This window comes from Staurois parvus, unplaced genomic scaffold (assembly GCF_062004578.1).
Source record: "Staurois parvus isolate SC_StPar_1 unplaced genomic scaffold, SC_StPar_1.0 ptg000132l, whole genome shotgun sequence".
In the NCBI taxonomy this organism is placed as follows: domain Eukaryota; kingdom Metazoa; phylum Chordata; class Amphibia; order Anura; family Ranidae; genus Staurois; species Staurois parvus.
This window is the reverse complement of record NW_028317928.1, coordinates 1,453,582-1,471,829: the sequence shown is the minus strand read 5'-3', so window position 1 is coordinate 1,471,829 and position 18,248 is coordinate 1,453,582. Positions and strand designations below refer to the sequence as shown.

At 46.6% G+C, this 18,248-nt stretch overlaps 1 protein-coding gene across 1 annotated transcript; it reads left to right on the top strand.

Annotated features, from left to right (window-relative positions):
- Positions 1-1,926: 1,926 nt before the first annotated feature.
- Positions 1,927-15,694, top strand: LOC149466126 (uncharacterized). Its single transcript, XM_089672760.1, has 5 exons — positions 1,927-2,068; positions 4,397-4,567; positions 8,997-9,149; positions 9,254-9,320; positions 14,031-15,694. The coding sequence occupies exons 1-5, from the start codon at positions 2,009-2,011 to the stop codon at positions 15,668-15,670; spliced, it is 2,091 nt and encodes a 696-aa protein (XP_089528886.1). The 5' UTR covers positions 1,927-2,008; the 3' UTR covers positions 15,671-15,694.
- The last annotated feature ends 2,554 nt before the right edge of the window (positions 15,695-18,248 follow it).

Genomic DNA, 18,248 nt, shown 5'->3' with positions numbered 1-18,248 from the left:
CTGATAGACGGCACTGACTGGCATCACTGCTGGGCACTGACTGGCACAACCACTGGGCACTGACTGGTGGCACTGATTGGCAGCACTGCTGGGCTGCACTGGTGGGTGGCACTGGTGGGTGGGTACAGGTGGGTGGCACTGGTGGGCACAGGTGGGTGGGCACAGGTGGGTGGCACTGCTGGGCACAGGTAGGTGGCACTTCTGGGCACAGGTGTGTGAAATTGCAGAGTGGCACAGGTGGGTGCACTGCTGGGCACAGGTGGGCGGAGCTAGTGGGCGCACTGCAGGGCCCTGATGATCGGTGCCGATCCCCGCTCTGACAACTGCCGGTTCTCGGCAGTACTTTCCTCACGATCTGACAGCGTGAGGAAAGTGCAGCCGAGAACCGGCACTTGCATTTCCCTCTGATCAGCGTGTCATTGGACACCGCTGATCAGGTGGTAAAAGGCCGCTGTGACTGGCCTTTTACCACATCACGTGATCAGCTGTGTCCGCAGGACACAGCGATCTCGGAGATCGCCGGGTGCGCGCCCCCTGGGGCGCTCAGGAGAGCGCGTTCTGGGGGGACGTCATATGACGTCCACTCATTCGGCTATCTGCGGTCGACAACAAGTTAACCTCTTGCCCTCCGCTCAACAGCAGAAGTACTGCTACAGATTAGCCGGGCTACCACGCCGTTATTGGCTGATCGGGATGTCAATCACCGGGTCCCGGCCGGGAGATCGTTGGCAGGGCTGAGAGGGGAGAGATCTGTGTGGAAACAACACAGATCTCTCTCCTGTCAACAAAGACATGCTGCTTTGTATCTCTCTGCACAGCACAGCAGAGAGCTACAAAGCAGCATGTCTCTCTAGCAAAACACACACACAGCACACAGTTAACCCTTTGATCGCCCCACATGTTAACCCAGGGGCAAACTGACCATTCGGATGCTCCAGCACTGCCCAAGGGCCCGGGGTCAGTAGAGGGCCCCATGAGATGCCCCTGATAACTTTCATAGGCTTTTTTGGGTGTGGTTTGAGTTTTGGCGAGGACACAAGGGCCCCATGATTTCCTATTGCCCGGGGGCCCCAGGAGTTTTTAGTCTGCTCCTGTGTTAACCCCTTCCTTCCCAGTGCCATTAGTACAGTGTCAGACCTTTTTATTAGCACTGATCACTTTATTGGTGTCACTGGGGATGTCAGTGACACCAAGTCAGTTCCCCCCCAGTGTGAGAATGCCCACCGCAGTCGCTGCTTGCCGCCATTACTAGTATAAAAAAAATTTAAATCCCAGTATCCATACCGCTATTTGTAGATGCTATAAATTTCACGTAAACCAATTCATTTACACGTATTGTTTTTTTTTAAGCAAAGACGTCGCAGAATACATTTTGGCCTAATGTTATGAATTTTCATTGGATATGTTTTATAGCAAAAAGTCAAATATTGTTTTTTTTTTCAAAATTGGCGGTCTTTTTTTGTTTATAGCATAAAAAAAAAAAAGCACAGGCGATCAAATACCACTGAAAGAAATAAGGGAAAAAAGGGCATAAATATAATTTATGTATAGCGACGCATGACCGCGCAATTGTCAAAGAAAAAAATGGCTTGGATAGGAATTGGGGGGGGGGGGGTAAATCCTCTGTAGGGCAAAAAACATTTGTCCCAGAAGCACACAAACGCCTCATATACCTGGATATATCACTGTCCCCAGTCTACCTTCAGCAAAACAGTGTCCCAGGAAATACCTATCTCTCCTAGACTTACAACTGTCCTCCCACCCTCAGTCACAAGGTCAAAGTTCAGAGTTGCAGCCTGGACACCAGGCTCCCGGCTGCCCTTATCAAACATGGCCGCTAGGCGGTAGCACGTTCTGGCAACGCGCACGCGCAGGTCCCCGGCGCCGGGTCATTGGTCTCCTAGTGCGCTTGCTGGCAACGCGCACGCGCAGCTCCCCGGCGCCGGGTCATTAGTCTTCTAGTGCTGTTACGCGGATGTTTGTTTATGCTGTGTGTTGTGATGGTTAGATGGAAGCTGCAGTGACAGTGAGGGAAGAGGGGGATGGGGACACCCCGGGGACACGTCAGGTCTGTGTTTTTGTATTTTGGCTTTCGTTGTCACACTAAAGTCCTGCATTGAGTCCAATATTCCATTGACGAACTGTCCTGGCAATCCTCATAGACCTGTAGATGGCGGATACTCACCTGCTTCTGCTGTGGAGATACAGACTGTGCCAGAGCAGTTGCGTGAATGGTTCCTGCTCTGCGATTTCCAGGCCCAGTATGCCTCTTGTGATTTGGAATTGCAGACCAGGATCGCCGTCATTCTGTCCACGGTTCCAAATCGCCACACATGATTGGGCTCCGTTATTCTTAACCGGATCATCTCTAGCACTTTTCGTTTACATGGAGGAATCGTTTTGTTTTTTTTTTTACTAGAAAATTTCTTAGAAATCCTAAATATATATTTTTTGAAGCCGAGGCCCTAGATCAGGGGTCTCCAAACTTTGTAAACAAAGGGCCAGTTTACTGTCCTTCAGACTTTAGGAGGGGCGGACTGTGGCCAGTGGGACTAGAAAAGGTCCTGGTGTCAGCGGCAGGAAGGGCACACCATCAGTGGTGTCATTGGGAGGAATTCAGCCCAATCATTGCTGTCATTGGGAAGAATTGTGCCCCTTCATTGGTGTCCTTGCAGGAAATTATGCCCATAATCATTGGCATCATTGGGCCCCATTGTTGGTGTCATGGGGAAGCATTGTGCCCCTTCATTGGTGTCCTTGGAGGAAATTATGCCCCTAATCATTGGCGTCATTGGCCCCATTGTTGGTGTAATGGGGAGGAATTTTGCCCCTTCATTGGTGTCCTTGGAGGAAATTATGCCCCTAATCATTGGTGTCATTGGGCTCCATTGTTGGTGTCATAGGGAAGAATTGTGCCCCTTCATTGGTGTCCTTGGAGGAATTATGCTCCTAATCATTGGCGTCATTGGGCCCCATTATTGGTGTCATGGGGCAGAATCATGCCCCTTCATTGGTGTCGTTGGAGGAAATTATGCCCCTAATCATTGGCGTCATTGGGCCCCATTGTTGGTGTCATGGGGAGGAATTTTGCCGCTTCATTGGTGTCCTTGCAGGAAATTATGCCCCTAATCATTGGCGTCATTGGGCCCCATTGTTGGTGTCATTGGGAAGAACTGTGCCCCTTCATTGGTGTCCTTGGAGGAAATTATGCCTTGGAATCAAGGGCGGAATTGCTGCAATTCTGTCCATGATTCCAAATCGCACTGCATTTCTGGTAAAGCTCACCAGGTGGGTTTGTATGCAACTCCTTGTTAATGGCACCCCAAACACAGAGCAGCTTTGCCTCGATTTATCACTCCTGCTCCTTTTTTTGTGGCGACAAGCTTTGCGCAATGTGGTTTGCGGGGTGACGATTGCAGCAGAACCGCACTGCATTGGAAGCACTACTAAAAATGAATGGCACAGAAACACGTGCGGTGTGTTTTGCCACAATTGTGCAATTTGGGATCCCAGGCAGAATTGCGGCGATTCCACCCCCAATCTCAAATTGCCAGATGTTAACAGGGCCTAATAAGAAACACCCCACCACTGGCATTCCTGGGGCTGTTGTGGAGGGCCAGACTTGAAGTGGTTGTAAAGGCTCAAACCTTGAACCTTTACAACCACTTTAAGTGCATGTGCAGCAGCCCCCCCCAGTCCCCCTGATACTCACCTAAGCCCCCTCTTGCTCCAGCGATGTGCACTGGAGTCTTGACAATCCTGGGACTCCCTCTCCTCATTGGCTGAGACAGCCAATGAGAATAGAGGGGGGGCCAAGCCGCGGCTCTGTGTGAATGAACACAGGGAGCAATGGGTGCCCCCATAGCAAGCTGATTGCTGTGGGGGCACCTGACAGGAGGGAGGAGCCAGGAGCACCAGCGGGGGACCTGAGAAGAGGAGGATCCGGGCTGCTCAGTGAAAAACCACTGCACACAACAGGTAAGTATAATGTTTATTATTTAAAAAAAAAAATTAAGCCTTTAATATCACTTTAATTCTGCTCAATAATAACCTGGGAAGGTCCGTAAGTACATAAACATAAAGAAAACAAACACCTGGCGCTAGGAATGATAGCTACAACTGCTCATAAAATAGGGATTATTCAGATGAGCGGTAAATATGGACAGCTGAGCCATGGTTTTACCGCCCAAGCCACCCCATTTTGAGCAAAAGGTCTTGCAGGCTTTGTAGTGAGGTCTCCGCTATTGTGTTTTTGGGTTTTGGGCATGTTGGTTTGTTGCCCAAGCCTCATGTTCAGTGCTGTGGGACATCCTAAGTAATCATTATAGGAAGTCCTCTGATGAAAGATTTTTACAGGTAACCAAAAATTCAAATTTTTTTTTAAATTCCACTTTAGATCCCAGTTCAGGCTCATCTGAATGAAAATGTAGCAACAATTCGACCTGAAGCTAGCCAGACCTATAAAGAGCACCCAAAAATCCCAACAGAAATGAAGAGTGACGGGAGTCACATGACTGAGCACATTTTAAAGCTCACTCTGGAGATCATCTACCTGCTGACCGGAGAGGTGAGGAGGATTCTGGGATGGTAACATGACATTGCACTTTTCTCTATTAAAGTTTATGTAGAGCCAGAACTTTTTTTTTTTATATTTTGGATAAAGTAGGGAGTTTATAATCCCCCTCCCTTTGCGTGTTTTGTCACTAAACCAGGCGCCCCGTTGGAAGTTTTCCCCCTACCTTTTGTTCCAGGGGCCACTCTTACATTTTGGATTTTAGGGGATTATTTTCCCCAACAAGAACACAAAATGTAATAAAAACGTAAAGCGGAACTAATGGAAGGGATACTTTCCTTTCCTCCAATGATCCACGTCCCGTGGCACACAAGGAGCTAGTCATTCCGGCACACGGATCGGGTGGCCGCTGTATGCTGAGCTGCGCAGGTGCAGCTCAGTTTACATTCCAGGGAATGCTGGGAGCAGACAGGCAGGTAGGTGGATTTTATTGCAGAAGAGGCAATGAAAAGCCTTCCTGCTCACAGTGTGTAACATCAGGACCTTAGTTCCCCTTTAACCCTTGTCTATGCAACACTAAAAAATTATTTTGCCTAGAGAGATATTTTTTTATAAAATACAGACCTGATCAGAGAGGTGAGGAGGATTCTGGGAGTGTTACATAACAATATTCTTATCTGTAAAAGTGATGAGCTCGGGCCTTTTCGGACTTGGATTGGAACCCACGAGTGTCACCTGTACAGATCAATAACCTGTGGCCAGGGCATTCCTTGCACCACAGCTTCACTTATACACATGGGCTCGGATCTTCATCCAAACAAGCTCAAGCTTATCACTGTTAATGATAATGCTCTAATAAAAACATCACAGACCTGACCAGAGAGGTAAGGAGGATTCTGGGAGGTCACATGATATCACTCTTATTATTAATAAAATACAAACCTGACCAGAGAGGTGAGGAGGATTCTGGGAGGTCACATGACATCACTCTTATCTCTAATAATAAAACACAGACCTGACCGGAGAGGTGAGGAGGATTCTGGGAGGTCACATGACATCACTCCTCTCTCTAGTAATAAAACACAGACCTGACCGGAGAGGTGAGGAGGATTCTGGAAGGTCACATGATACCACTCATCATTCTAAATACAGACCTGACCGGAGCGGTGAGGAAGCTTCTGGAAGGTCACATGACATCACGCTCATTATTATAATAAATGCAGACCTGACCGGAGAGGTGAGGAAGATTCTGGAAGGTCACATGACATCACTCTTATCTCTATAAAAACACAGACCTGACAGCAGAGGAGGATTCTGGGAGGTCACATGACATCACTCTTAGCTTGGTTAATAAAACACAGACCTGACAGAGGAGAGGAGGATTCTGGGAGGTCACAGGACATCACTCTGATCCATAATAATAAAATGGAAACCTGACCAGAGAGTTAAAGGGGATTCTGGGAGGTCACGTGACATCACACTTATTAAGAAAATGCTGACATGACCAGAGAGGTAAGGAGGGTTCTGGGAGGTCACATGACATCACTCTTATTATTAATAAAATACAAACCTGACCAGAGGTGAGAAGGATTCTGGGAGGTCACATGGCATCACTCTTATTAATAAAATACAAACCTGACCAGAGAGGTGGGAGGTCACATGACATCACTCTTATTATTAATAAAATGCAGATATGACCAGAGAGGTGAGGAGGATTCTGGGAGTGTAACATGATACCACTCTTATCTTTATTAATGAAAAGCAGACCTGACTATGGAGGTGAGGAGGATTCTGGGCCATTATTCAAATCCAGGTTAGAACATCAAGGTTCTCCAGGTCCTGTTGCCCCCAGGGAGCATCTGCAGAGATGTGTTGAATATAATTCTTGTTTTGATACGGTTACTTTAACAAAGGGCGCACCTTTCCAAGAGTATCTGGATCCCATTTTTATTTGTAAAATTAAAGAGAGCTAAATAGTATCATAGTGAACCTGAGCAATGCATAGTACACATGACAAGATCAATACATGAACGGAGACCATGTTCCATTAAACAAAGCATATCAAAATGTGTATTAAATATGGAGAAATAAGCGGTTAAATTGCATGCAGATATTAACTGCAAAAGCCGAGACCAGCTTTCTCTTTTTTTATTGAAGTCAAACGTCATGTTCATGAAGGCTTGAGAGGGAACAAGCGGTGAGGACCAGCTTGGCTTTTACAGAAAAAATGGATTTGGCAAAACTTTCACCTGGATTATACACAATATGGTTAAACGTATGTGGGCACTCAGTGTGAAGGTGTCCTGAGTTGAGATGTTTCCAGAAGAGGGCTCTGTTAATACAACCGCATTCATGGCTCAGTGGGTTTTCGTGTGGAGGAACTATACAAGGCCCTGACCTCAACCCTACTGAACACCTTTGGAATAAATATGAACATTTCCAGGTCTTCTCATCCAACTTCAGCATCTAACTGCACAAATGCTGTTTTGGCTGAATGAGCAGAAACACCCCAGTCTTGTGGAAAGGCCTCCTAGAAAAGTGGAGACCATCAACGAGAGGGAGGCTACTCCGTATTAATTAATAAAACAAAAGTGCAGCGCTACATATAACCAAAAAATTAGTGCAAAATACATGGAGTAATTAAAAAGTCCAATACACATGCGAAGGAGATATATCGTAGAATAAGCCCCTTTCATGGGACATCAATGTTGTCATAAATACTTCAAATCTGGTCAAGAAGTAGAAGAGAATCACTTCGGGTGGGGGGCCCATGGAACCCAGCTCACTTTGGAGACACACTACAGGAGATGACCAGAGACTGCGGACATAGTACAGGAGATGACCGGAGACTGCGGACTCAGTACAGGAAACGACCAGAGACTGCGGACTCAGTACGGGAAACGACCAGAGACTGCGGACTCAGTACGGGAAACGACCAGAGACTGCGGACTCAGTACGGGAAACGACCAGAGACTGCGGACTCAGTACGGGAAACGACCAGAGACTGCGGACTCAGTACGGGAAACGACCAGAGACTGCGGACTCAGTACGGGAGACGACCAGAGACTGCGGACACACTACGGGAGACGACCAGAGACTGCGGACACACTACGGGAGACGACCAGAGACTGCGGACACACTACGGGAGACGACCAGAGACTGCGGACACACTACGGGAGACGACCAGAGACTGCGGACACACTACGGGAGACGACCAGAGACTGCGGACACACTACGGGAGACGACCAGAGACTGCGGACACACTACGGGAGACGACCAGAGACTGCGGACACACTACGGGAGACGACCAGAGACTGCGGACACACTACGGGAGACGACCAGAGACTGCGGACACACTACGGGAGACGACCAGAGACTGCGGACACACTACGGGAGACGACCAGAGACTGCGGACACACTACGGGAGACGACCAGAGACTGCGGACACACTACGGGAGACGACCAGAGACTGCGGACACACTACGGGAGACGACCAGAGACTGCGGACACACTACGGGAGACGACCAGAGACTGCGGACACACTACGGGAGACGACCAGAGACTGCGGACACACTACGGGAGACGACCAGAGACTGCGGACACACTACGGGAGATGACCAGAGACTGCAGACCTTTGGGGAGAGGAAGGGGGAGAGGGTACCCGAATTTGCCAGGTACACGCTCCCACTTCCGCGTAGTTGTTCTCACTCCCCATAGTCTTGTGGGACATGTGACAGGTCCCAGAGGACTACGGGACCATTCACAAAGCGCAGCACTTCACGCATGCGCAGTGGGCACCCAGGTGTGAAGCCGCAAGCTGTCACAGCTGGGTGCCCACACTAAAGATGCCGGCGCCGGGGAGAGAAGATGGTGAGGACACCGCTGGACTGAGGAGCAGGTTATGCTGCACAGAAGATCTGAGCGGCCCGGTATTCTAACACGGTGGCGGGAATACCAGGCTGGATGCTCCATATTTGCTCCATAAGACGACACAGACATTTCCCCCCACAATTTTTTGGGGAAAAAAATGCATCTTATGGAGCAAAAAATACGGTAATATACGCTTACTGGGATTTCTTTTTACCAAAAATATGTAGCAGAATACATATTGGCCTAAATTTATGAAGAAATTAGTTTTTTTTTAAATGTTTATTGGATATGTTTTATAGCAAAAAAAACAGAAAATTTTTTCTTTTTTTCCAAAATTGTTGGTGGTTTTTTTTTTGTTCATAGTGCAAAAAAAATGCACAGGTGATCAAATACCACCAAAAGAAAGCTCTATTTGTGGGAAAAAAATAACAAATTTAATTTATGTACAGCATTGCATGACCGCACAATTGTCAGTTAAAGTAATGCAACGCTGTATGGCAAAAAATGGTCTGCACAAGAAGGGGGGGAAATCTTCTAGAGGTCAAGATTAATGCTCATGTGAGTTGATATTTTTGTATTGGTTAGTAACCTGAATCTATCGCTTAATACACAGGACTACGTGGTGGTGAAGAAGATATCTGGTGACCTTGTGACATCCACTCATGGTCCCATTGAAAAGTCTCATCCGCCCTCTCTGATACCTGAGAGAAGCAACAAGAAAGTATTAGAGGTCATCAACAAGATTGTTGAGCTGCTGACCGGAGAGGTAAGCGATGTCGGGAACTGGGATCCAGTATTGTTTGGAATTGGTGGGGGGGTGGAGGCAATGTTGTGGAAGAATAAAGCTAACAGTATGTCTTGTTTTTGTAGCTGGAAGCCGTTTCAGTGAATGTCCACCATCATGATGATCACTGTGATGGAGACCCAAGCTCGCTAGGTATGATAGTGTTTTTCAGTAGCTGTCTAGTCAGTGTTAGGTCAGCATATTAGTTTGATGAAAGTTTATTGTATAACAATATATTCTATTCACAAAGGTTATTGGCAATACAGCATATCACATAAAATCCATCTTACACAAGTCCTACTTTACCATCTGGATATGGAAGAGGGTCCACCCTTTAAGCACATCAACCAGGATGCACTCTTAAGGCATTGAGTGCTGTGTAGTTGGTCCAGACAATAGAGCAGATCTCACCATGGATCGATGGATTTTATGTGATATACTGCTCTGCCTGGAGCCCTTGTGAGTACAAATAGATGCCAATAAGGCTTTTTTTTCCCTCATAGGATAGGTGCAGGAACTCCTCTTCTGAATCATCCCTTGTTTCCTCCCCTACCCACCTCCAAACACCATCCTTTGATTCCATTCCCTACCTACCTCCCAGTACCGCCCCTTTTAGAAAACACAGAACCAAGTATCATTTTGTGTCATGTAGTAGTGGTGCACCAAAAGGAAAATTCTGGCGTCAAAAACGAAAATTCAAAATGCACTTGGCTTAAACCCGAAACCCAAATGCGCAGTTTTTAAAAATGAATATATAGTTTTTGGAAAAAAATACACTGATTAAAAAAAAAAAAAAACAATATATACCCCAATTGTTTTTTAAAATATGTAAGAGGATGTTACGGCGAGTAAATGGATACCCAACATGTCACACTTTAAAACTGCACATGCTCAAGGAATGGCGTGAAACTGCGGTACTTAAAGATCTCCATGGGTGACGCTTTAAAAATTTCTACAGGTTAGCAGTGTTACGTTACAGAGGAGGTCTAGTGCGAGAATTATTGCTCTTGCTCTGATGTTCATGGCGATACCTCACGTGTGTGGTTTGAACACCGTTTACATATGTGGGTGTGGCCTATGTATGCGTTCACCACTACGTGTGAGCACGGGGGGACGGGGGCACTTTAAACTTTCTTTTTTTAAATGTATTTAATATTTTTTTTTTTTTGCACTGTCTCTTTAAAAAAAATGTAATCACCTTTATTCCTATCACAAGGAATTCATGCATCCCATGTGATAGAAATAATTAGTGACAGGTCCTCTTTATGGAGAGATATGGGGTCAGTAAGACCCCACATCTCTCCTCTACAATGTAAAGCGTTAGATTAAAAAAAAGCATTGATCTAGTGCTTTAAAAAAAAAAATGGCTGGAACAGGAAGTGACATCGCTCCGGTCCTCCAATGGCAAAGAGATGAGTGGCGGCCATCTTTCCTTTGCTCATCTCTATGCCCAGTACCGGGATCGATGGTTTCTCAGGTAAGGCTGAGAACTACCGGGCGGCGTCCAGGGGTGGGTTTTTTTTTTCGGCACCTGTATTGGTTCTTTTTTCATTTTGGCCAACGGCCAAAAGGGGTGTTTTCGGTCAAAATGTTTTGGTCACCTAAATTTTGATGCATCCCTAGTGCTAGGCAATTTGTATGGAATTTGTTTAATGATAACAGTAAAAGCAGCAAAATTGATCTCCTGCAGCCAGAAACTAATATATCCCCCCACAACAATAGACCCCCAGCAACAAAAATAGATCCCTCAGCAGCAAAAATAGATCCCTCAGCAGCCAGCATCAATAGACCTCCCTTAATAGATCCCTCAGAGCAACAATTGACCCACACCAGCAAAACTAGATCCCCCAGCAGCCAGCATCAATAAACCCTCCAGCACACCTCAGCACCCCTTGCCATTACATACACTGCTCAAAAAAATTAAAGGGACACTTTGAAAATACGTCAGAACTCAATGGAGAAAAAGCTCCAGCTGGATATCTATACTGATATGGACTGGGTCATGTGTTAGGAATGTAAGGATGCCCCATCGTTTGATGGAAATGAAAATGATCGACCTACAGAGGACTGAATTCAAAGACACCCCGAAAAACAAAGTGAAACAATGATGCAGCAGGCGAGTCCATTTTGGTGAAATGTCATTGCAGCAACTCAAAATGGTCCTCAGTAGTTTGTATGGCCCCCACGTGCTTGTATGCATCCCTGACAACATCGGGGCATGCTTCTAATGAGATGACGGATGGTGTCCTGGGATATTTCCTCCCAGATCTGGACCAGGCCATCACTGAGCTCCTGGACAGTCTGAGGAGCAACCTGGTGGCGTCGGGTGGACCGAGACATCACATCCCAGAGGTGTTCTATTGGATTTAGGTCAGGCGAGCGTGGGGGCCATTCAATGGTATCCGTTCCTTCATCTTCCAGGAACTGCCTGTATACACTCACCAGATGAGGCCGGGCATTATCGTGCACCAGGAGGAACCCAGGACCCACTGCACCAGCGTAGGGTCTGACAATGGGTCCAAGGATTTCATCCCGATACCTCATGGCAGTCAGGGTGCCATTGTCTAGCCTGTAGAGCTCTAAATGGCTATGCCTCCCCAGACCATCACTGATTCACCACCAAAACGGTCATACTGAACCATGTTACAGGCAGCAGAACGTTCTCCACGGCTTCTCCTGACCCTTTCACGTCTGTCACATGTGCTAAGGGTGAACCTTCTCTTATCTGTGAAAAGCACAGGGCGCCAGTGGTGGACCTGCCAATTCTGGGGTTCAATGGCAAATGCCAGTCGAGCTCTATGGTGCCGAGCAGTGAGCACAGGGCCCACTAGAGGACGTCGGGCCTCAGGCTACCCTCATGAAGTCTGTTTCTGATTGGTCAGAGACATTCACACCAGTGGCCTGCTGGAGGTCATTTTGTAGGGCTCTGGCAGGGCTCATCCTGTATCTCCTCACACAAAGGAGCAGATACCGGTCCTGCTGATGGGTTAAGGACCTTCTATGGCCCTGTCCAGCTCTCCCAGAGTAACTGTCTCCTGGAATCTCCTCCATGCTCTTGAGGCTGTTCTGGGAGACACAGCAAACCTTCTGGCAATGGCTCGTATTGATGTGCCATCCTGGAGGAGTTGGACTGCCTGTGCAACCTCTGTAGGGTCCAGATATGGCCTCATGCTACCAGTAGTGACACTGACCCTAGCCAAATGCAAAACTAGTGAAAAATAGTCAGAAGTGATGAGTTGGGAAAAAAAATGTCAGTGTCCTCCAGCTGTAAAACCATTCCTGTTTTGGGGGTTGTCTCATTGTTGCCTATATAGTGCACCTGTTGTTAATTTCATTAACACCAAAGCAGCTGAAACTGATTAACAACTCCCTCAGCAACTTACCTGACCAGATCAATATCCCAGGAGTTTAACTGACTTGATGTTATATTCCGATTAAAAAGTGTTCTTTTAATTTTTTTGAACTGTGTACATTCAGTGCTGGAGGTGACAGAACTGCGTTCGCACACATTCCTGCTGAAAAAAGCCCTGGATAGTAAACATGTCAAGCCTTTATATTACATGCGCCTATGAAATGGCGGCAAACTTCTGCACCCCAAATTTGGCCAGTTTGACACCTGTGTTATAGTGTGTCCTGGGTACAAATGCTCAATTCCTCTCCAGCCAGATCTGCATTTGAGCTCTATGCAGTTTAACCACTTAAGGACCTCCCGCCACATGCTGCAGATGGGTGGGCCATGCAGGTATAGGGCGTGCGCATGTGCGCGCCCCTGCCCGCTGACACCTACTGTAATTGTACACAGTCTGTCAGCAATGATTCATGGCTGGGACCTGCTGATAGGCTGTGTCCAATCACAGCCAAGAGCCCTGTCTTGACAATCAACACAGTGCGCTGTACAGAAGGAAGATCTTTGTTTCTTCTTCCTCCAAAGCAGGAATAAGAAACGAAGAAATCTGTTAGTAAAAGCAGCACACATGGCAGATTGTTAGGTACACATTTAATCTCTCAATTGCCCTAGATGTTAACCCCTTCCCAGCCAGTGTCATTAGTACAGCGACAGTGTATAGTATGATCACTGTATTAGTGACACTGGTGATGTCAGTTACAGTTAGTGTTAGATTGCCTGTCGCACTATCGCAGTCCCATTATAAGTCGCTGATCACCGCCATTAGTAGTATAAAAAAAATTCCGGTATTTGTAAAACTTTCATGCAAACCAATTAATTATACACTTATTGGGATTTGTTTTACCAAAGACATGTAGCAGAATACATTTTGATGTTTTAAATTTGTTTATTAGAAGTAAAAAATATTGTTTTTTTCTTTTAAAATTTTCGGTCTTTTTTCATTTATATTGCAAAAAAATAAAAAACCCAATTGTGACCAAATACCACCAAAAGCAAGTCCTATGTTTGTGAAAAGAAATGATAGAAATTTAGTTTGGGTACAGCACTGAATGACTGTGCAATTACCAGTTAAAGTAGCGCAGTGCTGAATATAAAAAAATGGCCTGGCCATGAAGGGGATTCAGGAAATGAGGTGGTTAATACTAGAATAACTGAACCATTTTTCTAAGTGACACCTTGACCACCTATACGTAGCATCTAGCAACACTGCAGGCCATGTTGTATGATTTATGCAGATTACGGCTACGCCAGGTTTATTTGTATTAATACAAGAGGACTGCAATTTGTATGGCCAGCTTTGGAGATATAAGAGGCAGATAAGTAATGTAAATTACCAGTGTCCTTCAAAATATACATTTTAATTTTGAATGGTGTGAGTCTTCATGGTTTGAACATTGTCCATCAATTCTTCATTACCCTAAACTATTCTATTAAACTTTCATATGTGTTCCTAACAGATGGCTCTGAAGCCGGAAGCTTGACACTGTTACCCAAGTCAGAAGCCTCTAATGGTTTGGTAGCACAATGTACAAAAACTGTTGATAAAGAAAGACCTTTGGCTGAATGTAAGTCACAAAACAATTCCATAGTAGAAGGAGCCAGTAACAGAGATTGTGGAGTTTTGACCCTAACAAATAAGCAGACAGACACTGTTGGCACCCAAAGTGGATATGATCCTGATGACTTGTGTCAAGGTGGGCAGCTGGAAGCCACAAAGGGAACACAGACCAAGTGGCCATCTACTTACAACACAAATGCTTTAAATATTCAAGCACCAGTGACCAAGGTCAACACAACTGTTACAGATTTTGACAAAAAGTTGGGCAATTTTTCTGGGCGAGGAACACACCCAAATACCTCAAAAAATCCAAAATCTTTGACTGGTAGCTCTAGCAATCAACAGATAGACAGTCAGGTGGAGTGGACTTGTGTTGAATGTAAGAAAACATTCAGTTGTAAATCCCATCTTACAAAGCATCAAGGAATGCACAAAGAAAGATCTTCAAAACCTTTTTCTGGTTTTACAAATCTTAATGGACCTCAAGCAGACCAAGGAAGAAATATGTCTTGGGTTGACTGCAATAAAAAATATGATTCTGAATCACATGTACCAAATCATCAAAGAAAGGACAATGAAGAGAGAGTATGCCTGTCTTCTGTTTCCATAAAATCTTTTGGTGGTGCTTCCGGTCTTGCTGAATGTGATGTCGACATTCAGGAACATCAAGCTGGGAACTACCATAATGGTGAACATCAAGTGGACAACTTGGAAGGCTTTTTTGACTGCGGGAAGAACTTAGTCTGCAACTCTGGCCTTGATGGGCACCAGATGGTCAACCAAAAGAAAGACTGTGGAAAGGATTTCTCTTACAAATCACACTTTGTCAGTCACCGGAAAATTCACAGCGGTGAAAAACTTTATCTGTGTTCTGATTGTGGAAAGCGTTTTAGGATAAAGTCTGCTCTCATGAGGCACCAGATGATTCACACTGGAGAAAAGCCGTTTGCTTGTACCATATGTGGGAAATGCTTCAATCAACGTTCTCATTACATCAGACACCAATTAAGCCATAGCGGCAAAAAGCCATTTATTTGCTTGGATTGCAGCAAAAGTTTTATCCAAAAATCAGACCTTATGAAGCATCAAAAGGGACATAAAGGGGAAAAATGGTCCTGTCCAGTATGCAAGAAGGAATTCTGTTCAAAAATGTTCCTCGTCAAACATCAGAAAAGTCACAGGGAGTCCAACAGGACAGTCTGTTCAGAATGTGGAAAATGTTTTTCCCAGAAGTCTGCACTTGTGGTTCACCAGAGGATTCATACTGGGGAAAAACCTTTTTCCTGTAACGACTGTGGAAAATTATTCAATCGGAAGTCACTTCTAGTGAGACATCAGAGGATTCACACTGGGGAGAAGCCTTTTTCATGCCAGCAGTGTGGGAAAAGTTTTACTCGTACCACAAATCTTTTCATTCACCAGAGGACTCACTCAGGGGAAAAACCTTATTCTTGTCCCAAGTGTTCCAAATCTTTCAGCTGTAATGCTACTCTTCTTAGACATCAGAAAACCCATGAAGAGTATTTGGAAGTTTTGTAAATTAAATTGCAACTCTACCCAAAATGTTCTGATTCATTTTGAGTGTGCAAGGTTTGATCAAACCTCCAAGTATTCTCTTGTCTCCTACCCAACGATCCCTCCCTTACTGATTAAATGGCTGTGACAAGTTAGTGTTACTAAACCCACAACAGTAAAATCAGTCTGTATATAGTTACATAGTTAGTCTGGCTGGAAAAAGACAAAAGTCCATCCAGGTCAATGTTCTTTTTGTGAATTGGTGGCCAAAATTGAACTGCATGTTCCAGATGAGGTCTTACTAATGATTTGTACCGGGGGAAATTATCTTTCTCTTTCTGGAGTCTATACCTCTTTTAATACAAGAGAGGATTTTGCTCACTTTAGAACCCGCAGCTTTGGCTCCTTCTCCACCACTGACCCCCCCAGATCTTTCTCCACCATTGACTCCCCTCCCCCCCCCAGTTGTAGGTTGGCTTGTAAGTTGGAAACATCTTGTAAGGACGTTATTCCACGGCACAGCTTGGTGTCATCTGCAAAGACTGAAATGGGATTTTTAATCCACAGACCCTATATCAGTGATGGCGAACCTTTTTGAGCCCGAGTGCCCAAACTGCAACCCAAAACCAACTTATTTCTTTCAAAGTGCCAACACTGCAATGAAACCTGAATATCGAGCTTTTGGTTTAGAAAAAACAACTCGTACAGTAGTGCAAACTAATTAACAGTACAGGGATGACCAGAGACTGCGGACAGTACGGGATGACCAGAGACTGCGGACAGTACGGGATGACCAGAGACTGCGGACACAGTACAGGGATGACCAGAGACTGCGGACAGTACGGGATGACCAGAGACTGCGGACACAGTACAGGGATGACCAAAGACTGCGGACACAGTACAGGGATGACCAGAGACTGCGGACACAGTACAGGGATGACCAGAGACTGCGGACACAGTACAGGGATGACCAGAGACTGCGGACACAGTACAGGGATGACCAGAGACTGCGGACACAGTACAGGGATGACCAGAGACTGCGGACAGTACAGGGATGACCAGAGACTGCGGACACAGTACAGGGATGACCAGAGACTGCGGACACAGTACAGGGATGACCAGAGACTGCGGACACAGTACAGGGATGACCAGAGACTGCGGACACAGTACAGGGATGACCAGAGACTGCGGACACAGTACAGGGATGACCAGAGACTGCGGACACAGTACAGGGATGACCAGAGACTGCGGACACAGTACAGGGATGACCAGAGACTGCGGACACAGTACAGGGATGACCAGAGACTGCGGACACAGTACAGGAGATGACCAGAGACTGCGGACAGTACAGGGATGACCAGAGACTGCGGACACAGTACAGGGATGACCAGAGACTGCGGACACAGTACAGGGATGACCAGAGACTGCGGACACAGTACAGGGATGACCAGAGACTGCGGACACAGTACAGGGATGACCAGAGACTGCGGACACAGTACAGGGATGACCAGAGACTGCGGACACAGTACAGGAGATGACCAGAGACTGCGGACACAGTACAGGAGATGACCAGAGACTGCGGACACAGTACAGGGATGACCAGAGACTGCGGACACAGTACAGGGATGACCAGAGACTGCGGACACAGTACAGGGATGACCAGAGACTGCGGACACAGTACAGGGATGACCAGAGACTGCGGACACAGTACAGGGATGACCAGAGACTGCGGACACAGTACAGGAGATGACCAGAGACTGCGGACACAGTACAGGAGATGACCAGAGACTGCGGACACAGTACAGGAGATGACCAGAGACTGCGGACACAGTACAGGAGATGACCAGAGACTGCGGACACAGTACAGGGATGACCAGAGACTGCGGACACAGTACAGGGATGGTCAGAGACTGCGGACACAGTACAGGGATGACCAGAGACTGCGGACACAGTACAGGGATGACCAGAGACTGCGGACACAGTACAGGGATGACCAGAGACTGCGGACACAGTACAGGGATGACCAGAGACTGCGGACACAGTACAGGGATGACCAGAGACTGCGGACACAGTACAGGGATGACCAGAGACTGCGGACACAGTACAGGGATGACCAGAGACTGCGGACACAGTACAGGGATGACCAGAGACTGCGGACACAGTACAGGGATGGCCAGAGACTGCGGACACAGTACAGGAGATGACCAGAGACTGCGGACACAGTACAGGGATGACCAGAGACTGCGGACACAGTACAGGGATGACCAGAGACTGCGGACACAGTACAGGAGATGACCAGAGACTGCGGACAGTACAGGAGATGACCAGAGACTGCGGACACAGTACAGGAGATGACCAGAGACTGCGGACACAGTACAGGAGATGACCAGAGACTGCGGACACAGTACAGGAGATGACCAGAGACTGCGGACACAGTACAGGAGATGACCAGAGACTGCGGACACAGTACAGGAGATGACCAGAGACTGCGGACACAGTACAGGAGATGACCAGAGACTGCGGACACAGTACAGGAGATGACCAGAGACTGCGGACACAGTACAGGAGATGACCAGAGACTGCGGACACAGTACAGGAGATG

Excerpts from the sequence above, each read along its gene's own strand:
- LOC149466126 (XM_089672760.1), top strand. The coding sequence starts at position 2,009 with ATGGAAGCTGCAGTGACAGTGAGGGAAGAGGGGGATGGGGACACCCCG. Across the intron at positions 4,568-8,996 it reads TCTACCTGCTGACCGGAGAG|GACTACGTGGTGGTGAAGAA; the intron begins GTGAGGAGGATT and ends CTTAATACACAG. Across the intron at positions 9,150-9,253 it reads TTGAGCTGCTGACCGGAGAG|CTGGAAGCCGTTTCAGTGAA; the intron begins GTAAGCGATGTC and ends TTGTTTTTGTAG.